This window comes from Ruditapes philippinarum, unplaced genomic scaffold (genome assembly GCF_026571515.1).
Source record: "Ruditapes philippinarum isolate M1 unplaced genomic scaffold, ASM2657151v2 ctg9431_1_1_1_1, whole genome shotgun sequence".
Taxonomy (NCBI): domain Eukaryota; kingdom Metazoa; phylum Mollusca; class Bivalvia; order Venerida; family Veneridae; genus Ruditapes; species Ruditapes philippinarum.
This window is the reverse complement of record NW_026852741.1, coordinates 8,956-33,731: the sequence shown is the minus strand read 5'-3', so window position 1 is coordinate 33,731 and position 24,776 is coordinate 8,956. Positions and strand designations below refer to the sequence as shown.

General features: G+C 34.1%; 1 protein-coding gene across 1 annotated transcript; it reads right to left on the bottom strand.

Moving 5' to 3' along the window:
• Window positions 1-2,321: 2,321 nt before the first annotated feature.
• On the bottom strand, window positions 2,322-24,519 carry LOC132723046 (double-stranded RNA-binding protein Staufen homolog; the record flags this gene model as incomplete). The annotated part of the gene is made up of 11 exons (XM_060707716.1): window positions 24,326-24,519; window positions 22,895-23,025; window positions 18,470-18,738; window positions 17,728-17,938; window positions 13,038-13,191; window positions 10,179-10,399; window positions 9,101-9,171; window positions 8,164-8,388; window positions 6,251-6,397; window positions 4,621-4,767; window positions 2,322-2,373 (listed from the first exon to the last, which is right to left on the bottom strand). Coding segments are annotated over exons 2-11 (1,618 nt in total), but the record flags the coding sequence as incomplete, so codon positions are not given.
• Window positions 24,520-24,776: the final 257 nt, after the last annotated feature.

The following is a 24,776-nucleotide window of genomic DNA, read 5'->3' as shown; positions in this document are numbered from 1 at the left end:
AATGGGACGGACACGGACCGACCGGACGGACCGCGGAAAAAAAAAAAAAAAGCGAATCCCTTAAAGCCCCCCCCAAATTTTTGGGGGGTAAAATTATCTGTAAAAGTCCAGAAAGAGTTACGCTTTTTTGAGCCCGCATTTCCCCCATTGCGTTTGGGCCATAGTATGAATTTGGGTTTGAATTCTAAACATTATTTTTTTAAGTTATGATGGAAAAAGGGAAAAAGGAAAAAAGGGCTATAATTTAAAAAAATACTAAGATGGATTTTATTTTTTGCACGCCTTCCTTCAATGTGTTACCATTTTATAAATTTTGAAATTTCCCACCCATTAGTCTTAAAGTTATGCTCCGGATATGGAAAAAAAACGGCCGCTGGACGCCGAAAAAACCAACTGACCCCGGTGATCCTATAACACGTCCTCCCTTTCCTTTTTGGGTTTAAAAAAAATGCATTAATGTAAGAACAACAGTGTTAAAGAAAAATTTGGTACAACTTACGCCCCAGAAAACTCATAAAATTTGTCTCAATTTTATTTTGACACCCTCCTTGACGGTTCAGCCTGTTTGTATTTCCCTACCCACCGTGTACTGACCTTTAAACCCCTAATGAAAACCTTACATGATAATTTAAAAAACTCAGATTTTATATGAACTAAAATTTTTTAAAATCCCGGGCACTATTTAAATCATCGACCCAGTTCAAAAACAAAACCAAAAATTTTGGGGTTTACGGCCAAACAGGACCCCAGACCAGCCCGCATCGCGCAGTTTAAAGACCATGCTTTTCTTGCAGTTTCTTCCTTGAAATGAGTTGATAAGGAAAGCAGGATCCTGATCAACTGGCAGAGGCGGGTCAAACCCCATGTGTCGCAAACCAAATTTGTTGGTTTTTGTCATGACGTGGCTATATTCTGATGACTTTCAAGCTTTTAAGGCGGACTTAAGACTTGGGAGCATATTTTGCTTTTTTATGCAATGGCACCTAAGTGTAAAAGTAATTAAAAAGTACCTGATGCCCCTCACAAAAAAAACTTAAAAAGTCAAAAACCTACATTCACAGGGAAAAAATTTACCACACTTAATAAATTAATGTGCTTGTTATCCTTCATCAAATCAATTATATAAATCTTTGTTGGTAAAATAAAACGTTTCTTAAATTTAATTGAACTGTCATTTTCAGTCAAAGCATATCCCTGATATATCTATTCACTGACAAATCATTATCCCCCAATAATCAAAAAATTACCTTGGTATAATTCATTTTCATAACTTTTAAAAATGATTTTAGAAAAAAAAAAAAGCAAAAGAAAAATGTTTTTTTAAAAAAATCATATGTTCTTCTTAAATAAATCCCCATTGCATGATTTTTCTCTGCCCATTTTTTTATTGTCATCACTGCTATGAAATATATCCCTAAAATAAAAGAGGGGGATTGGTTTAACATAGACAGTGGGGTTTTTAAATATGTTTATGGGAATTTTTTTATGTTTGCATAATTTCTATACATTTAATTGGGTTAATCAAAAATTACCTTTTTCCATTTACGTGTATTGAAATTTTTGATTGACAGTAAAAATCCCCATCATGCAAAATTACGTTAGTCCAACTATCCACTTTCAGATGATGTAAAGTTTACGTTTATTATCAGGAAAAACCCAACAACCAGGCACCTTTTGCTCTACCCTTCACAACCTGCGCCTGAAAGTTGTAATTTTTACATCAAAAATAAAACAGTGTTTTTTCAAAATCATAAAAACTTTATTACCTAAAATGTATGTTAAATAGTTACAAAAATTTTAAATTAGTTTTATTTTACATAACGAGGTCCCCGGTCGGAAGGAAATGGACTGGACAAAAATGAAATATGAAAAATTAACAAAAAGGGAATAATAAAAGAAGACACTTTTTTTGTGCACGCACTTTTATCAAAAATCTATCGTCCCATGAAGTTTCAAGTCCCCTAGCTTTTATAATTTTGAGAAAAGGCCCGGAAAAATAAAAAATGAAAATTAAAAGGGCAATAAACTTAAAAAAAAAGAAATGCAGAGTACTAGTTTTTTTTGTGCATGCACTTTCTGATGAGATTATATCCCCTGAAATTTCAAATCCCCAGCTTTTATACTTTTGGGGAATGCCCCGGGGAAAAAAAAGTCAATTCAGAAATCAAACATGTTTCAACTAAACTCTAAGGTTTTCTCCATTTTTAAAAAACTGAAAACTGCTTTAAAATTGAAAAACTCTTTTAGTTCTAAATATCAAGCAGGATATAAGACCAGTATAAAAAATTTTTTAGCATGATAAAAAAATACAAAACACATACCTTGTTCATCATTAATATCAGAAAATGTTACTTTCTTTTCACCCATACTGGTCTGAAAAATAAACAATCTTTAGTATGTATTCAACCAGTCAAGATAATAATCTAAGTAACTGTGTATAAATTATACTATTAAAGTGGTCAGGCAGTAAAAACTATGATAAATGAATATATAATACCTTCAGAAATTTTAAATTGGGGCCATCCTTAAAAAAATGTTTGTTTGCAGTAACGCGACCGACTCACAAAATATGCCCCTACTCAAATTTTTTTTTCATGGTCAGGATAAAAATTTTTTTTTTTTAATCAGAAAATTATGCCTTGTGCTTTGTTTTGTTCTTTTAAAGGTTAATAGAAGAAATAAAATGTAGGTCTTATTAAATTAGAATTCAGTTATCAATTTATTAATTGTTACCAGATAAACAAAGCATATATTGTCCAGCATTTTGAAATTCCATGTTTATTTTCAATAATACAGTTCAATAAAAAAACAAGAGCCCGGTTTGAGCCGGGTGATGCTCCCCGAATAGGTTTTGGACACAGGAAAGTACACCTCTTGTAGTTTCAGAGTTATGTCCGTGAAAAAAGTTCAAAGTGCAATAATTCCAAAATAAGGCAAGGCAGAGTTACAATTCTTTGCAATGCACTTCTAATCAATGTGATCTATCAACCTACAAAGTTTCTTGATGATATCTCTTATGATTTCCGAGTTATGTCCTGGACAATTCAAAAAGTAAAATTAAACAAAGGGCAATAACTCCAGAATTAGGCAAGGTAGAGTTATGATTCTTGTGCACTGCACATCTACCCATTGAGATTTTATCTACCTACAAAGTTTCATGTTGATATCTCTTATAGTTTTACAGCTATGTCCTGGACAAGATTTTTCTAAAAGGGGAGATTATTCAAAAATAAGGCTTAAACAGAGTTATGGTTCTTTTGCACTGCAACCTCTACTCATTGAGATCTATTCTACCTACAATTGTTTCATGTTGATATCCTCTTATAGTTTTAGAGTTATGCCCCGGACAAGATTTTTCTATAAGGGGAGATAATTAAAAAAACCGGGCAAAATAGAGTTATGGTTCTTTAACACTGCACTCCCCCTCGATGCCCTCTACCACTGTATGAAGTTTCAACAAATTATCTCCAAGGGTTTTCAAGTTATGTTCCGGACAAAGTTCAAAGTATTAAAATTAACAATGGGCAATAACTCCAAAATTAGGATGAAAAAAGAGTTATTGTTCTTATGCACTGCACATCTACCCATTGAGATCTATTCACTACAAAGTTTCATGTTGATATCTCTTATAGTTTTAGAGTTATGCCCCGGACAAGATTTTTCTATAAGGGGAGATAATTCAAAAACCGGGCAAAATAGAGTTATGGTTCTTTGACACTGCACTCCCCTCGATGCCCTCTACCACTGTATGAAGTTTCAACAAATTATCTCCAAGGGTTCTCAAGTTATGTTCCGGACAAAAGTTCAAAGTATTAAAATTAACAAAGGGCAATAACTCCAAAATTAGGATGAAAAGAGTTATTGTTCTTATGCACTGCACATCTACCCATTGAGATCTATTCACCTACAAAGTTTCATGTTGATATCTCTTATAGTTTTAGAGTTATGCCCCGGACAAGATTTTTCTATAAGGGGAGATAATTCAAAAACCGGGCAAAATAGAGTTATGGTTCTTTGACACTGCACTCCCCCTCGATGCCCTCTACCACTGTATGAAGTTTCAACAAATTATCTCCAAGGGTTTTCAAGTTATGCTCCGGACAAGACAACGGACGGACAGACGGACAAGGCGCCGACTATATGCTCCCCCGAAATTTTTCGGGGAGCATAAAAAAAAAATCGACCTACCTACCCACCTTGAAAATTCTGGGTCGGGTTACTGCAAACAAACATTTTTTTAAGGATGGCCTGGATAACATTTAACCTTTGTAGTTATAGTAGCTGTTTTGGCTGGGCTTTAACAGTACAGATAATATGGCAACTTTCCAGCTTTACTTGTAGAGGAAGACCACAGGTACCCTTCTGTGCATTTTTTTTCAGGCACCCGAGTAGAACCACTGACATTCCATATGTTAGCTGGATAGCTTTCTCGCATGAAATTATCAATAGTCCCTGTCAGCAGTAACAGACAAATGGTTTGAAGTAAACAACCATAACCAGTTGGCCACGGACGCCCCTCATAGTAGCTGAAATGATTTATACAACACTTAAATATAACAATTCTTTTGTGTTTCCCATATAAACACTACTACTGCTTTTAAAATAGTGTTGAACACTTACATCTCCTTGCATTTTAATAGCTGGTTTGGCAGGTTGTGGTGAGGGTTTATTGTAACCTAGCAACTGTAACATGGCCTCGGCAGCATGCCTCTTCGCAAGTTTTTTATTGGGTCCTACACCGGTACAAGTCTGCTCATCAACCTGAACCTGCATGAGTACAGAGTCATGTTATGATTAGTATTGTTAAAATAGTAATATCCACACAAAAAATGTCTTGACAACAATACCATCATAAATTTACCTTAACTATATGTATTGACAGCAATTTTCAAAAGAAAAATTAAAAAAATAAAACACAACTAGAAATGTGTCATCATGCCACGGATGCCCCCGCATGCAGCCAAAATTTCAGATGTTATAATATTTAGTTCCAAATTTGTTTGCACAAATTATTTTTTTCATTTTAGGTTCAAAGCCCTTAAAACTTTTCAATGTTAACACAAACCATTTTCATACAATGTTCAAGGACTGAAATTATTCAGTCTTAGCATAGTGCATATTTGTAGCCAAAATAATGTGCTGAAACTGAAAGTTCAAAATAATTTTCCCAACATTCAGGAAAGATAAGTTTGTCCAAAATCATTGAACCACGACCAAATTTAACTCCTAAGATGTATCTATATTAAAGTGAAAGGGACATAACTCTGCCAAAAAATCATCAAACCATGACCACTGCCCATTCATTTGACATATCCATATGTCAAATTTGAGTTGAATATGTAACACTGTTGGGTAGATAATGAACAGAAACTGTAAATTTCATATTATTTTCAAAGTGAAACGAGCATTACTCTGCCAAAATCATTGAACCATGACCAAATTCCAACTTGGCCTGGGCATTCCAAAAACATATCCATATGTCAAATTTGAGTTGATTGTGTTGTACCGTTGGGGAGATAATAAACGGAAACTGAAAATTTCATATTATTTTCAAAGTGAAAGGGGCATAACTCTGCCAAAAATCATTGAACCATGACCAAAATTAAACTTGACCTGCGCATTCCTTTGACGTATCCATATGTCAAGTTTGAGTTGAATGTGTTGTACCGTTGGGGAGATAATGAACGGAAACAGAAAATTTCATATTATTTTCAAAGTAAAAGGGGCATTACTCTGCCAAAAATCATCAAACCATGACCAAATTCGAACTTGACCTGTATTTTCTCATGACATATCCATATGTCAAGATTGAGTTGAATGTGTTGTACCGTTGGGGAGATAATGAATGGAAACTGAAAATTTCATTTTATTTTCAAAGTAAAAGGGGCATAACTCTGCAAAAAATCATCGAACCATGACCAAATTCGAACTTGACCTGTATTTTCTCATGACATATCCATATGTCAAATTTGAGTTGAATGTGTGCAACCGTTCTTAAGATAATGAACGGAAACTGATGATGACGGAATGACAGAATGACGGAACAGGGTAACACTATATTACATGGCGGGGGCATAAAAAAACATCACATTATTTTAGCAATTTATCACCATTCCCCCCCCCCCCCCCAAATCAAAACATCTAGATTTTAAACATATACCTTGTAATAATCCTTTAGCAATATATACAAGCAACACCCTTTCCAAACTTAACACTGATAATTCACACACTTCAAAAAACTACTTTATACCTGCATGACAAATTCACGACGCCTAGGAAGACCTCTCTCAGCCAGTAATGTGTAGACAGGCTCCTTCTTTTTCTGGGCTTGTTGTATCTGTATAAGGCGGGATATAGGGTTGATGCCCACTCCATACGTAGGATCTGCTTTCTGCATCTGCTTAGAACAACCATATCGAGTAAACAACACAGTACGTGTACACAGACAACTCGTATTCATGAAAAATACTCTTGTACAATCTAAAATCAATGGAATCTCCCCATTACTGAGTATTTTAAACTGGGCAGAAATTATAGTTTTTTATTAATGACTATAATCAATTTATGGGGAAAAAAATCTAGGATATCTGTCAATATAAACTAGAACTGCCACTATGATGGCGTGAATACCCCCGCATACCACTTTGTCAGAATCAACAGTGGCCATTTAGAGCTCAAACACAATCTCCCTGCCAAATCTGAGGTTACTAAGCCAGTGCATTGTATTCTACATGCTTCAAATGTGAAAATGTCAAAATCAATACATTGCGGACAGGACATTTACTTTAGCAATTGAGAAGAAAAGCTTTTTTTTGTCAAGCTCCCTGTGACCTTGACCTTTGACCCAGTGACCTCAAAATCAATAGGGGTCACCTTATAGTCATGATCAACATCCATGCCAAATATGAAGACTGTGGGTCATAGGAATCTAAAGTAATTGGGCAGACAAACTTTTTGAAGTCAAAGTCCCTGTGACCTTGACCTTTGACCTGGTGACCTCAAAATCAATAGGGGTCATCTACTTATCATGACTAACCTCCATTCCAAATATGAAGACTGTGGGTCAAAGGAATCTTAAGTTATTGGGCGGACAAGTTTTTTCAAGTCAAGGCCCCTGTGACCTTGACCTTTGACCTGGTGACCTCAAAATCAATAGGGGTCATCTACTAATCATGACTAACCTCTATGCCAAATATGAAGACTGTGGGTCAAAGGAATCTTAAGTTATTGGGCGGACAAGCTTTTTGAAGTCAAGGCCCCTGTGACCTTGACCTTTGACCTGGTGACCTCAAAATCAATAGGGGTCATCTACTAATCATGACTAACCTAGATGCCAAATATGAAGACTTTGGGTCAAATGAATCTTAAGTTATTGGGCGGACAAGCTTTTTCAAGTCAAGGCCCCTTTGACCTTGACCTTTGACCTGGTGACCTCAAAATCAATAGGGGTCATCTACTAATCATGACTAACCTCCATGCCAAATATGAAGACTGTAGGTCAAAGGAATCTTAAGTTATTGGGCGGACAAGCTTTTTGAAGTCAAGGCCCCTGTGACCTTGACCTTTGACCTAGTGACCTCAAAATCAATAGGGGTCATCTACTAATCATGACTAACCTCCATGCTAAATATGAAGACTAAGGGTCAAAGGAATCTTAAGTTATTGGGCGGACAAGAAAAAACCGACGGACGGCCGGACGGCCGGACAGCCGGACGGCCGGACGGACGGACAAGCTGATTCCAGTATACCCCCCTTACAACTTTGTTGTGCGGGGGTATAATAAACGTGTCACTAGAAGTTTTGTTTGATTTATGGCACATCAACACAATTTAGATCATATGGTGCCGAAACAGGAAAGATAATTTTGGCTCTCAGGTGTTACAAACTTAAATCAACTCTAGGCACTAGGGATCAAAACCACTTCAAGTACTTGAGCTTAGAGATGCATAGACTCCTGTTTTTCGAACCTTTATAGTGGCCTCTTAAGATCATGCAGGGATAAACGGTGGCTTCAATTCTGATGCCTAAACCCTTAAAGGCAACCCTTAAGCCACAAGGGGTGAACAAATGTGACAAAAAGATAATCAGAACACAAAATGCTCCACTAAAAATGTATAATCTTTAGTGGGGATAAAAACTAACAATAATCCAATCACTACTAACCTTGATTAGATTTCTATTCTTTTTCTTTGTAGGTGGAGGTTTTGTCTTCGGTCTCGGTATATTTGGAGGCAGTGATGGGAGATTTCGTAATTCTTTCAGCATTAAATCTGCAGCTCGTTTTTTTGACAACTTTTTACTATTACCCTCGGCTTCTGTTTTAAAACTTCCTACAAGGCACTGTGTTACAAAGTTCTTCATGTGAGGTGGACCGGATTCTCGTATCACCTACAAGCAATTTAAATTATGACATATAAGATAGCCTAGATTTTCTAGTGTAGGCATCAATACTTAAAAATGGCATTTTGGCCCCTAAGGTGTTGAATAAGTTGTGTTTTACTTGATGTGGAAAAACTGGCTGCCTCGGTAGACTGGAATTTTTGGCCATCAGTTGAGCTTAATTGCATTTCAGCCAAGCATTCTAGTCCGTACCGTTAACTTAAACTGTCTATTTTCATGTGAATGTGTGTTTTTTGTTGTTGTTTTCTTTTTAATTAGGTTTTTATCCCACCAACACAGTATCAGTCATTCAGCAACATTCCAGCTTAACTGGTAGAGGAAGACCTCGGGTACCGTTCGAATCCAAACAGGCACCTTTAAGAATCCAAAGTCCCTGTCAAGATTCGAACCCACACTGAATGTGGCATTGAATAAGTACTTATATTAAGTAATTTGATTAAGTCTTTTTAATACTAGGTGTCTGTTTCTCACCTAGAAATCATAAGTCCGAGCCTTAATGGGGTTACAAAACATTTCTCAAAAGCATCAGAATTGAGAAGTTCCAGGCAGCAAATTCAATACTGGTTAAATTTTTTTAGCTTTCATCAAATGTTAAAATAAATATGTAACTTATCAACATCTAAAAATTTCAAGAAATATAAATGACAAAATATGATGTGCACTTCCAAAGTATTTAAAATGTGTATAATAATATACTTACATCAAACGACACAGGTAGATTGTGTCGGAGGGCTATCTCATGGACTAAACTAATCTCTGACTTGGTATCATCTGTAAAAAAGAAAAGATTAACAATCAAAGACTCATGCCACTAGGTGAAATGGTCGTTTGTATCTCAATATTGATTCAGATTCATGTAGGATTAGTACTCAGTCACTTGCTGAGAAATTGTTAATTACCGAGTTAAGTTATCCAGGAAAGGTGGACCAAAAATATGTTAAAATCAGCATAAAAAGAAGAAATCAAACTAACAGAATGCCTCTAGGTGAGTAAACTAATTTTCTAGGGCGTATTTAGTCAAGTGCTTAATGTGACATACTTCAACCCCTTACGGTACCCTTTATCACTTTGGATCAGAACACTTTTCAATTAAAGGAAGCTATCAAACTAGTTAACAGAAGATTATTAGTTCTTCTCGCAAATACTCAAATTAATTTCAATATTACCTCTCAAACCATGAATTCTGCATATGCAGCACTAATTAATCCCATTCATCAATGTTATATGCATTTATATTAACAACAATTTAGCAATAACAACTTTTGTTTCATTAAATGCAAAAAACATAATTACATTGTATATATTTAGTTTCAGGAGTTCTTTTTTTTAAATTCTTTTGTCTCTTTAAAGATCCTGTATGTTGTAATTGAGGTTGTAAACCACACATACATAAAATTTTATATATGTATATAATTATGCTTATAAAACAATTCTCAAACATTGAAGCAAATATTTGTACATTTTATATGTAATCATTTGAATATATGCATTCATTTCTTATTGAAAAATTTGACTTAGACTTTATAGAAAATATCTTTTTTATTACCTCCCTTTATTTACATGAAATGTTAAATTTGGTAGTATCTTCATAAATAATGCTTTTTGGTACTCGCAAAATTGATAAATCTTAATTTGAGCATCATATTTATGATATAAAACCATAAAAAGTTTGTGTTAAGGGTAAAGAAGTTAAGTGGCCCTTATATTTTCAGAATTGCTATCTATTAGATTAAAAAAAGTTTATTTCCGAGATAATTCTACAAAAACTATTCTCATACCATCGTCATCAGGAACGTCTTTTGTAGGTTCAACACTAAAATTGGTTTCTTGCGTAATTTGTTCCGTATTTTCTGGTATTTTCAAACTGCGTAGTATTTCTAGAGCTTTTTTCGCAGCGTTGTGTCTAGCCGTCTGTCTTGATATACCCTCACCGATGAATTCACGAGTCCCAACCTTCAGGGAAACATAGAACGATCTAGGAGGGCGCATGTAATGATACCTGAAATAATAACAATTATGCAGTATTTTAAAAAAAATTGAAAATAATATTAAATCATTTAAGCTAACTACATGGTCACAGGGCTTTTTTCCTTCTATAGCAGGGGCCGTTATATGGCTGCTTCCCCAAAGAAAAATTCTTTAAAATCATGCAGTTTTCCACAAAAATTGAATTTACACAAACTTTTTTCTTCCCCTTCTGCAAATATACAGTAAAAATTAAGGGCAGGGCTGCTTCCCCAACATGTGAAAAAAATCCCTGATAAATGAAAAATGAAAGTTTTTTAAAATCCCCCAAAAAGCACATTTCAAAATCTGAAAATCCTGAATTCAGGAATGATCTTGAAAATTTTAACCCATATACACCTTTTTAACTTTGTAACTATGCATAATACTTTCTTTTTTTAAAGCCATAAAATCTAACTATCAGAAAGAGTGTAGTTCCTGATTTCTGAAGTAATGCGAAATCAAGTGAAACAACCATATATAACAAGAGCTGTCTGTAGGACAGCACGCTCGACTATTCTAAGTGCATGATAGTAAAAGAGCCTTGATATTGTTTAATTTTTTAAGTTTACAAAAGGGCTAATTTTTTTTTATAAATTCATGTTATAGGCCTAAGAGAGAGTCTAATTATACAGTATTGGCTTGACTATTCGGAAGGTAATGTCACAAGGGTGTTTTATTGAGTATAATAATACTAATTACCTATGAATAAATAAATTTGACAGAAAAGGTACAAAGGCTTGTTATTAAGATGTTTTATCAAGTAAATCACTGCTTTATTATTATGAATGCATAAAATTGTCCCGAAAAAGGCACAAACCCTTCAGTAGTTATTGAGATAACAACTTACAAGAAAAACTTAACCATGAATTTCTAAGTTGAAAAAGGGGAGAAAAATCAGCCTAAATGCAAGATAGAATTATGGATCTTTGTCAGTGACCTACAATTATGACCCTAAATGCATATGTGAAGTTTTTAATAAATATCTTTAATAGTTATTGAGATATGTAAAACTTGCATGTAAACATTAACCAAGAGACTAAGTAGAAAAGGGGATATGAATCAGCCTTAATGCAAGATAGAGTTATGGAACTTGGGTCAGTGACATACAATTATGACCCTCCAATTATGACCCTAAGTGCATGTGTAAAGTTTCAAGTAAATATCTTTGAAGACCTTTAATCTTTAACCAAAATTTCTAAGTTTCTAAGGGGCGAATAATTCTGCAAATATTGCAGGCAGAGTTATGCAATTTTGCAAACTGATGTACATTGTTACTATAAAACAGTATTTTAAATTTCAATTGAATATCTCAAGCAATAATTGAGATATTTGACTTTACAAAAAAACTTTAACCAAAATTTCTAAGTTCCAAAGGGGCATAATTCTGTTAATATTGTAGGCAGAGTTATCCAACTTGTCAATCTGATGCACCTTGTTACTATAAATAAGTATTGTAAGTTTCAATTAAATATCTCAAGCAATAATTGAGATATTTGACTTTACAAAAAACTTTAACCAAAATTTCTACGTTAAAAAGGGGCATAATTCTGTCAATATTGTAGGCAGAGTTATCCAACTTGTCAATCTGATGTACCTTGTTACTATAAATAAGTATTGTAAGTTTCAATTGAATATCTCAAGCATTGATTGAGATATTTGACTTTACAAAAAACTTTAACCAAAATTTCTAAGTTAAAAAGGGGCATAATTCTGTCAATATTGTAGGCAGAGTTATCCAACTTGTCAATCTGATGCACCTTGTTACTATAAATAAGTATTGTAAGTTTCAATTAAATATCTCAAGCAATAATTGAGATATTTGACTTTACAAAAAACTTTAACCAAAATTTCTACGTTAAAAAGGGGCATAATTCTGTCAATATTGTAGGCAGAGTTATCCAACTTGTCAATCTGATGTACCTTGTTACTATAAATAAGTATTGTAAGTTTCAATTGAATATCTCAAGCATTGATTGAGATATTTGACTTTACAAAAAACTTTAACCAAAATTTCTAAGTTAAAAAGGGGCATAATTCTGTCAATATTGTAGGCAGAGTTATCCAACTTGTCAATCTGATGTGCCTTGTTACTATAAATAAGTATTGTAAGTTTCAATTGAATATCTCAAGTAATAATTGAGATATTTGACTTTACAAAAAACTTTAACCAACGCAGAAGCCGACGCGGACGCCGACACCGACGCCGACGCCGGGGCGACTACAATAGCTCTCATATTCTTCGAATAGTCGAGCTAAAAATCAGAGATTTTTTTGGCTTATTTTAAAGCGGATTTTCGGTCATATTCCCAATTGAAAACAGACTCAGTATATTATTTTCCCAATCCACAGGAAAAAATTCCCAAACGAAAATAAAAATATTGAATAAAAAAATTCTTAAGTCTTCGAAAATAAGGGCTACTTCATACTTGTTATAGTGCTTACATCTTTAAAGATGCCATCCTAGACAGTGATTGCTTGAATTCATTTAATCACTGCAAAATTTCAATCATGCATTTTTCCCCCAATTGTTTTTACAAAACATTGCTGAAATTCCAAATTCCATGGGTATGGGTTATGTTCCCAAAATCCTGGGACAAAAATCCTGAAAATGTCACTGAAATACAATATACCTCTGATTGTACATGCCCCGGAAGTCATAGTTATGTTGGTAGTACATTGGCTGTGGATTTCTGTTTTCAATGTTTCTATAAATAGCCGGTTCTCCTCTTTTCATCGCCAGAGAATTGAGTTCAACTGTTGGTGTAATAGACATCATATCATCAACTGAAAATCAGAAGCACATTCTGATTATGTGTCTCAGCACATTATGTAAACAAATCTTAAACTGTACAATCACATTAATGGCTATTCTTAATACCAAACAGCAGTTTTTTTTTCACTTTTGGGGGAAGGGGGTCGGTGCCCTTTGGAGAGGGAAAAATGTAATAGGAGGAGGAGTTTTATTTGTTTACTTATTTTATATTGTTTTCTTTGCGGTGAAAAAGGGAAGCAACTCTTGCAACACAAGTTTAAAATACATCTCTTTTTCTGAATATACGGATCTAAAATATCGATGAGTCGCATGTTAAACTTGTTGGGACGCCGGGAGTAGCTCCCCTTGCATACCAGAGAACGATTTGTAAACAACCTTGCTTAACAGTAACTCTTACAGGCATTAAATAAATCATTTTTCGGCAGTTAGTTGCAAAAAAAAAAAAAAGAAAGATATTTATTGCAGGCAAATTCGGGCTGCCCTATAGGCTTTGAGGGGGGGGGAACATACTATTTTGAGGGGGAAATGCGGCCGAATTTCGCTGAATATTTTGGTGAAAACAAAACACTGAACAGTCTTTTTCATACGAGAACATCCTCTATCATCATGACTTCTTAATACCAAGCAGTCTGTCTTAATGGATTTTCTTAATACCAAGCAGTCTGTCTTGATGGATTTTCTTAATACCAAGCAGTCTGTCTTAATGGCTTTTCTTAATTTGTCTCTTTTATCTGTGCCTTCCTATGACAAACAAGTATTCTAAGATTCATGTTGATATCTTTTATACTTTTTAAAAAAAAATTATTCTATTTCATAGGCAATTTTACAAAATTCTAAGTTAAAAAGGGGCACAACTCTAATATATTGCCTTCAGAATAATAACCCTTGTTTTATAGTTGCCCATTGTCATGAACATAAAATATTCCAAGAAATTTTTACAAAAAGCCCCAAGTTAAACAAGCAATCATCATAGTATTGCAAGCAATTCATAAGTCCCCTACTGGTTAGAGCCCCAGCAACATTCAATTTTACCAGTGAATGAATGACATGAATGAACATAAATCTTTTGAGTTCTAAGTTTGTCTATATCATAGTAATGTGTTAAGTTTCCCTGCCTAGTAAGGAAATTATGTTTATACAACAGATTATCAAAAGGTCCAATTTTCTCAGGATGAATAAGAATAATGTTTCAACTTTTCTCTATTTTAAGTAAATTTGTTGGAAAAAATCTTTAAAAGTGATCTCAGGAAACAGTTTTTATGAACAGACAGACAGACATACATACAGACAGACTGAAGTAGACTCTAAAGTTATTTTTTCAAACATCCCTGTTACCAAAATATAACATATTTTATTGCAAAATTCTTAAAGAGAAGATTACTCCTGAAATAAAGATGCTAGATTTATGAACATTGTCATATATGTGAGTTTTACTTTAAGTTTAAAGATACCATTTATTATTAAAAAGAAGATAAGTAAAAAAAATAACAATTTTCAAATATATAATGTATAGTAAGTAACAAAGATGAAAATTAAAAAAGAAATATAATGTAGGTGTTGATAATGAATGTTTATTTTGAATTTGAAGAAAATCCATGAAGAAAAAATTAGAAAGTTAAAGAATGAATAAGAAAAATTCAAAGTTTAAGGAGGAGATAATTCTGGAAATATGGATTCTAGATTTATAAACCTTGTCATATTATTACAATGTGGGATTTTAAAGTAAATCCTATAAGGAATGAAGAAGTTGGAGTAAAAAATACCAATTTCTCGAAAAAATTTAAGTTCAAGGGGGACATAATTCTGGAAATAGTCTTGCTAGAGTATTTAACCTTCTCAAAAATGTTGAGTGGTAATAAGAAACATATATATGAAGTTTGAAGTAGATACATTAAGAAATAAAGAAAAAGACAACATTTTTTTTCAAGTTTAAGTTCAAGGGAGGTAATTCTGATAATTTTTGTGCTAGAGTTGTAAACCTTGTCACATATGATGTGGTTGATGACCAGAAACTTATATTTAAAGTTTGAAGTAAACACCTTAAGAAATGAACAAGAGGGCCATGATGGCCCTGAGGTCGCTCACCTGTATATAGGCCCCCCCAACCCCCACTCCCCCAACGTTGCAGAGCCAATTTAACCCAAGGGCTTTTATTTGCACAAACTTGGTAGACACCCATAAGAAGATGTTTCATGCTAAACATTTAAGTTCTAGCTCATTGGGCTTTTTAAAAGAAGATTTTTTTTAGTTTTTACTATACACATATAGTTAAAAACAATGACACCCCTGGGGCCGGGCCAGTTTTGACCCCAGGGCTTTTATTTGAACAAACTTTGTAGACACTTACTAGAAGATGTTTCATGCTTAATATCTAAACTCTAGCTATTTGGGTTTTTTCAAAGAAGATTTAAAGTTTTTGCTAAACACATATAAAGAAAATCAATGACCCCCGGGGCGGGGCCAATTTTCACCCCTGGGCTTGTATTTGAACAAACTTGGTAGACACCTATTAGAACATGTTTGATGCTCAATATCTTAGCCATAGCTCTTTGAGTTCTTTAAAAGAAGATTTTTTAAGTTTTTACTATATGCATATAGGGAAAATCAATGACCCCCCGGGGCGGGGCCAATTTTCACCCCAGGGCTTTTATTTGAATAAACTTGGTAGACACCCATAAGAAGATGTTTCATGCTAAATATCTTAGCTCTAGCTCTTTGGGTTCTTTAAAAGAAGATTTTTCAAGTTTTTACTATATGCATATAGGGAAAATCGATGACCCCCCGGGGCGGGGCCAATTTTGACCCCAGGGCTTTTATTTGAACAAACTTGGTAGACACACACTAGAATATGTTTCATGCCAAATATCTATGCTCTAGCTGTTTGAGTCCTTTAAAAGAAGATTTTTAAGTTTTTACTATATGCATATAGGGAAAATCAATGACCCCCGGGGCGGGGCCAATTTTCACCCCAAGGCTTTTATTTGAACAAACTTGGTAGACACCCATTAGAAAATGTTTCATGCTAAATATCTTAGCTCTAGCTGTTTGGGTTCTTTAAAAGAAGATTTTTTAAGTTTTTACTATATGCATATAGGGAAAATCAATGACCCCCGGGGCGGGGCCAATTTTGACCAAAGGGCTTTTATTTGAACAAACTTGGTAGACACTCACTAAAAGATGTTTCATGCCAAATATCTTAGCTCTAGCTCTTTGAGTGCTTTAAAAGAAGGTTTTTTAAGTTTTTACTATATGCATATAGGGAAAATCAATGACCCCCCGGGGCTGGGCCAATTTTGACCCCAGGGCTTTTATTTGAACAAACTTGGTAGACACCAATTAGAACATGTTTCATGCTAAATATCTTAGCTCTAGCTCTTTGGGTTCTTTAAAAGAAGATTTTTTAAGTTTTTACTATATGCATATAGGGAAAATCAATGACCCCCCGGGGCGGGGCCAATTTTGACCCCAGGGCTTTTATTTGAACAAACTTGGTAGACACTCACTAGATGATGTTTCATGCCAAATATCTAAGCTCTAGCTCTTATGGTTTTTTAAAAGAAGATATTTAAAGTTTTTTCTTTCGGTTGCCATGGCAACCAGAGTTTTGCATGGAATTAAATTCTTTGAACAATTTTTAAAGGTGACCACCAAAGGAACATTCCTGTGAAGTTTGGATGAAATTGGCTTAGTGGTTTATGAGGAGATGTCATTTAAAGTAAAAGTTTACGGACGGACGGACGTACCAAAATTTGAGGTTTATGAGGCAAATGAGCTCATAAACACCACCTGGACCAACGTCCATAAGCAAAATAAGCTCATAAAAACCAAAAAAAACTCTTAATTTTAAATTTTATGAGTTTATGTTCTTTATTTAACTACGGAATGAAGCTCATAATAATCAAATGTTGGCTCGGACGGACGACGGACGGACGGACGGACGCTGGACGAAAAGCGATCACAAAAGCTCACCCTGTCACTTTGTGACAGGTGAGCTAAAAACTTATAGTTAAAAAGCTTAAAAATTTAAATCAGAAATCTTGAAATTCAGTCTATTTGTTGCCATAGCAACCAGAATTTTCAACATAGGAAGAAAAGAAAAAGATGTACATAATCTCCAGACTGCCATCTAACCATATTTCAAGTTTCATAAAAATATTTTCAGTACTTTTTGCATTATCGCAGGATCCAGTTTTGTGGACGGACAAACAGACAGACTGACAGACAGACAGACGGAGGGTAAACCTAAAGTCCCCTCCGGTTAAACCGTTAGAGGAATAAAAAGGGCAAAGCTCAAAAAATTCAGCTTTCAGAATAATGCCCATTGTCTTAAAATTGCCACTTGTTATGATAAGCAATCGTTTCAAGTTTCATACTGATAACTTTAAAACTGAAAAACAAAATTAAGTTTTTGTGAAAAGACAATGCCGATAATGATGTGGCAGCAATCGTAATAGCCAGACTTTTTCTACCTACAAGCTATACATATATTTTTTTTCTATCAGTTCTTGAGTGATTAAGAGCAAAACTGGTATCATGTAATTTCTTACCCTCAGTTATGATTTCCCCTCTCCTTGATTTAGGAGGTGGATGCTTGAACTCGGTTTTCTCTAGAGCTATCCCAGCAGCTGCATGTTGGGCCTTCTTTATACTGGGACCCGAGGCAGAATACTCCTCCTTATCACCAATCTGTAGCTTGACGAAAAAGGTCTTCTTGTGAGCTGGACCTTGTTCGTCAACTAACGTATACTGATGGGTCACCTACAATGATTATTCACACAATGTTTACATTAACCATATAATAAATTTGACTTTGCAAATTTGCTTTAGAGTCATGATCTGTAATGCAGGGTTGGCAAACGATTGACTGCCAAGGAAAACCCAGGCGGGAAAACCCGGGTTTTCCCGGGCTGGGCAGTACTCCCTAAACTAGGTAATACTGGGCAATACTGGGTAATTTGATATTTTGATGTGGTATTTTTCAATAAATACTATAAATATTTACATTTATTAACAAATAAAGTAAACATAAGGAAAACACAAGTGCATTTCATAGAAATTGAGTTCTGAACATCAACAACTATGTTGAGTATGTTTAATACATAAATCATATAATAAAAGTGACTTTGTAAATTTTCTTTGGAGTCATGATCTCCATTCAGTCTGTTTTAAATCATTTCTTGCCTATCTCAAGTTATCCAAAATTTTCATTCACTTACCACTCATCTCTAAGCATAACACCTACAGTAACACTTACTGAATTAAAGTAAAAAGTCAGTTCCACATACTTACCCTGTTGAAACGGGCTAACTCATTGATTAGACACATTGGGGTTTTCTCTTTAGTGTTTGCCAAACTAGACGATCCTTGCAGTTGCTGATTTGTTTCTTGGCCTTGCTCATTGGTCAATACTGAAGTTGTAGGTGGGTCTTGTGGCGGACTGCTGGTCACATGACTAGAAACTCCATTTTGATTGGACAATGAAGAAGGGAAGTGATGAGGATTGGCTGAAACTGCGGCTGTTGCTACAGTTTTTGCTGGTATTGCAATAGTAACAGGACCTACAGAAGGCATTTTGTGATTACAGTTTATTACAGTAATACAAATGAAGATGATTCATTTCATAATTGGTCAATAATTAATCCTTACAACCCCAAATGGTATTTCTGTGAGACAGAGAGCATTAACTTTTTAAGTTTATAGTATGAATCCATTAAAATATTTTCTTAAATATCTGTATAATAAATTTACAAAACAAACTTTTTCAAAAACAAAATGACACAATTCTAATATCTTATTCTAAGCCTTTTCTAAGGCCTTAAAGCTGCATGCCTCCAGATGAGCGGAAATATTTTTATAAAATCAAACTTGAGAAAAATGTACTTAGAATTTAGGAAAAGTAAAAATATTCAAGATTCAAGAGTAAAAATATTCAACATTCAAGTATTAATTTACATGTTATGTATGATTAATGACTGATTTTTCAGTATTTTTATAACTATATTTCTACTGCATTACTAATACAGTTAGGGCTTTTTTTGCACATTTTGTCCTCTTTTCAGTAATTTACATGGGTTTTAAATGCCACTGATAATGTGTAAATTGCTTTCTTTTGGTTATTTAACTACTGGTTTCCTAGCCGTTTCCGTCCACAAATCGCACTTTTTAACAAATAAAATAAAAATCATTATACGGAGGGATACAAAACTTTTTCAGGTACAGTGTAACTTCTGAAAACCGAACACCTGTGGGACTAGCCAAAAAGTTCGGAATTTGGAAATTTCTGGAATGTACAATTATTTAACTGTTTTATAGTAAGACATAATGAAAACAAGAGCACCGCTAGGCGGAGCATTATATGCCCGAAAGTGTTTTTTTTCTTTCTAAGGATGAAGCATTTGTAAGACATTACATAAATTAAATAAAGTATTACCTCCTTCAAATAGCAATCCTCCTATAAAGTTTGAATATTGTGGGCCAAATGGAACTTCAGTTATGATCTGGAAACTGTTTTTAGTTTTGAGGTAATAGCTACCTTGAACTTTGACCGTGTGACCCCAAAATCAATAGGGGTCTTCTACCCAATATGGACAATCATCCTATGAAGTTTCAACACTATGGGCCAAATAGAAAGTAAGTTATGTTCTGGAAACTTTTTTCAGTTTTAAAGTAATAGTGACCTTGACCTTTGACATTGTGACCCCAAAATCAATAGGGGTCTTTATCCAATATGGACAATCATCCTCTGAAGTTTGAATATTGTGGGACAAATAGACCTTAAGTTATGCTCTGGAAACTGTTTTCAGTTTTAAAGTAATAGTGACCTTGACCTTTGACCTTGTGACCCCAAAATCAATAGGGGTCTCCTACCCAATATGGACAATCATCCTATGAAGTTTGAACACTGTCAGCCAAATGGAACTTAAGTTATGTTCCGGAAACTGTTTTCAGTTTTAAGGTCATAGTGACCTTGACCTTTGACCTTGTGACCCAAAAATCAATAGGGGTCTTCTACCCAATATGGACAATCATCCTATGAAGTTTGAACACTGTCGGCCAAATGGAACTTAAGTTATGCTCCGGAAACTGTTTTCAGTTTTAAGGTCATGGTGACCTTGACCTTTGACCTTGTGACCCCAAAATCAATAGGGGTCTTCTACCCAAAATGGACAATCATCCTATGAAGTTTGAACACTGGCGGCCAAATGGACCTTAAGTTATGCTCCGGAAACTGTTTTCAGTTTTAGGGTCATAGTGACCTTGACCTTTGACCTTGTGACCCCAAAATCAATAGGGGTCTTCTACTCAATATGGACAATCATCCTATGAAGTTTGAATGTTGTGGGCCAAATGGAACTTAAGTTATGCTCCGGAAACCAAATTGCTAACAGACGGACGGACAGACGGACGGACGGATAGACAGACGGACGGACGGACGCCCAGGGGTATAACATAATATGCCCGAAATTCTTTCGGGCATATAAATATACGAAGCTGATTAAATTTTAAAAAAAAAATAGCAAAATTATAGGACTTTTACTTTTTTAAATTTCATTATCACCTCTAATTGAATTTGCTAATACAATAACATAATGTTAATAATCACAATCTATCCTTTAGTATATTTCATATACATGTAGTACCTGTTATTTACCTGTATTTTTTCATTTCATCACATTATTTTTCTCAATTTCTTAATTTTCACACTTTAAACTAGTGTTTGATATGCTTGACATGTTGTAATTCTAATAGGTGTCAAGATAGATGGGTACTGCTAATTGGATGATACAGACATTTTGAATGTTTTTCAATTACAAGTATAATATTCCTTCACACCTTTTTTAATTTCCGGATTGTGGAAGTAAATTTTAATTGATATAACCCAAATTTTAACAAATAATCATTCAGAATTTAGAAGTTCCGTTATTCAGAGGTTTTGATTACAAAGCAATATTAAGATGATTTTATCAGACAAACAGAACTTCCCAACCTTTTCCGTGTCGTCTGCAGAAATATTTTCTGAAGTATTGATTTACCTAAAATGGGGTCTTAGTTATTGCGCATGGATATTCACACTAGAATTCCCCAGGTGTTGCTTATTTTTGAATGTCGCAAGTTCTCTTATGTAATTTTTAATAATTTTTAGAAAACAAATGTTTCTCCGATTGATGAAGTAACGTGGATGCCTTACTGGTAAAAATAGACTGTACTGGACGAAAATGATAAACGGCCGGAAAACTGCTAGGGGACAGAAACTGCTAGGAAACCAGTAAATAATACTTTTACAGTGTTCAATTTAGAACAAAGTCCCAGGGGGCCCATCGGGCCCATAAACTTTTCAAAAGGGGGTCATTTGAGAAAAAAGGGGGCCCACTCTGAAAAGAACATCAAATTCAAATAACGTATTTATCTTTTAAGTTACTTGTTCACGTACCATATATAGACCAAAAAACGGTTGCAAAATTCCAAAACAATCAACTCACTAAAATAATGACATTATTTTGACCCTTTTGAGAGTTAGAACTGTTAGCGTTGATACAGGCTCAATTTTAAAAACTGATTGGTAAAAAAAAAACGATGACATAATGTTCAAAGAAACATATGAATCTTATTCTAATGTTACCGCAGGGATATTTGATAATAATGTTCAGTTTTTTAATCAGCGCCCGGTATATAAAAGAAAATCATATTTTGCAATTAGCTTTGTTGATGAAGAATATAAACTTACAATAGTCGCTAAAAACATTTACCCTTCTCAATATATCCAAGCGAAAAAAAAAGTGTCAACAGGTGCTTAGACAATGTATATTGGGAAGACGGACAAAACCCCACCAGTTAAAACCCCACACTGTATATTGACATACCGGTACCTTTGATCTTTTGTCAGGGCAGCAGTTCTTACGTCACGCTTAAGATGTCTGTATTGATTTTATGATATGCACAATGTTTTAGCGCCGACCAGCCAAAGACCAATCAAAGTTTATTTACTCAATTGTCAGACACTCCCTAGCCAATCGTGTTTGATTAGCTCCATCTTTAAGACTTTTTTAATTGGATGTAGGCGTGTTCGTAATAATTTATGCACACTTCTCTATAATTAACTCGCACTTTTCACAAATATATATCTTTTTTCCTCCGGAAAGTTATGACATATTTATTTGTTTTGACCGTGAAAAAACTATAACTACACGCACGTATTGGATTATCTGTGACGATTTGTTTGTTTATAAAAACTGTGACTCAAAAGTAAGTAATAGTTACGGTACGAAGAACAAGTCTACCTGGTATTTACAGACCCCGGCCGAGAGAGCGTAGCGATCATGATTTTAAAAGGGTTACCAAGTACGGTAACTATGTTACCAACATGCTCTTGTTTTTCTATACAAACTTCAGTTTTGAATTCAGTATTTATTAATATTATTCACAAGAAACTTTTTTTATGTACTTAATCAGGTTTAGGAAAGCATTCTAATGTCATTTAGGGCATTTTCTATGAGTGCGCCCATCGGGCCCACAGTTGAATTTGTTTTGCGCTGGCGGTCTTTTCAGGGGGTCAATGGCGCAACGGCGCGCTCTAGATTGAACACTGCTTTTAAACACATTATCAAAATTTTCATGAAAATTAGCATGAATCTGGAGGCATGCTGCTTTAAATTAAATAAAATAATGAAAACTCCATATCAACAAAATTCTATTTTTTTGAGAAATTTTTTTTACCTGTAGGAATGAATGTTCCAATGACAGGAGCTTGTCCTTGTACATTTTGTCCTGAAAAACTATTTTTTGATCTGCTGTTTTGTTTACTTGCTGCGGTTGTTGTATTTACAATAGGTTTCATTTTGATTGTCCTGAAAAATAACGTAAGTGTAAAGAAAAGAAAAGAGTATAGCTATTACACTCAGATACATAGATTATCTTTAAATTTAAGTATGTGCCCAACCTCAAAAACAGTAACATTCGGAAAGAATTCTTTTAGATTTGAAGGCGCCGAGATATGGAACAGTCTCCCTAATAACATCCACAAGCTTGAAAACTACAAAGAGTTTGGGAGACTGATCCAGGTTTGGAGTGACCAAAGTTGTAAATGTGCTATGTCTCTGTAAATTTGCTATGTGTTTGTTATTTTGCTTAATTTTAATTTATGTAAAATGCTTAGACTACATGTTTGTTTGTTTGCTTTGCTTTTGTGCATCCCTTTTACTTAGTTTGCTATGATGCTTTGATTATAATGCTGTGTGTTAATTTTCCTTAAACCCTGTATTTTTATGCTAGTTGAATCTTTGCTGTCTGATTTGTATGTTTTGTTCATATTAAAACTCCTTATTCTACCTTCCATTAAGCTGTGCATGCAACTTAATTTTAGTTAACTTTGTTTGTTACCCTGCATGACTTGTGCTTTATCTTGTTTCTTTTTTATGTTGTTTTAGTTCTATCATAAATTTTTATGTACCTTTTTTTATAAGTAAGTCAATTTATTTATCTTTTTTTTTTTAGGAAACCTTCAATTACGTATAAATTCTTGATGTTAACTAATAACTATTACTATTTTATTAATTCTATATTTTTATTATAATTATTTTTATTTATTTCACATTGTTACATGTATATCATACTTAAATTTCTATACTACAGTCATTTATTACTTTTATAAACTGTTACTACCTTGAATACAATATGTACTGTGCATGTCATCAAACTTTGCTTTAATTTATCATCTTATTGATACTTTTATTTCTATTAGTTTTTTATGTTTTTACTTTCAGATCTGTTATATGTTTAGTAAGTATGCTTTATGTCTTTGTTATTGTCGGTAAATAGCTTATTAGCTAATGTTTCTTGTAATATGTAAACCAAATTAAAATAAAGTTTCTTGTATCTTGTAACCTGATTAGAATCTTCACATTTTCACTCGGACACAAAAAACCATTTACATGATTTAGCTTTGGACATTCCAGCTGTCTGACTTGATTTGTCAAATTTCATACATCGTATCAATATATTATTATATATTAGTGATAAACAGTAGTTACTCTAGATGTGCGTCCCAAGTCGGAGGCGCATAAAAAATGACAGAAGCCCCAGTGGTTAACACTTCCCACCCACTTCATTTTTTCATATGGTATCAAATAACTATATTTTTTAACAAACCTTAGAAATATTTAGTTGTGTATATTGAACTTAGTTACACGGAGTGATATCAAGGCAACAGATTTTATAAATCACGTCTGTATAAGAAATGAATTATTGGCAAACATGAAAGAAAAGTGCAGTCGAACACGCGAAATGTTGTTCTGCTCCCGAATAATATGACTGTGCTCCACCAATTTATATTTCTGAGTTTATAAAACGCTCATTAACCTGTGAGCACATTCCAAGCGTTTGTCAGGAAGGGAGTACGAAAATAAACCAGTCACTTTTCATGGTTGAAAGATACTAAATATAGCTGAAGGTAATAAAGTACTAAAAACGCATTGGTGTACTCATTCAGAGCGAAATTCGTTCTCTAATTCTGTTTAACAATTTGTTATTCTTTATGTCTACCCATTTTGAAGGGTTTGTGCTTTTTTTATCAGATTAGATAAATGCTATTATAATTATG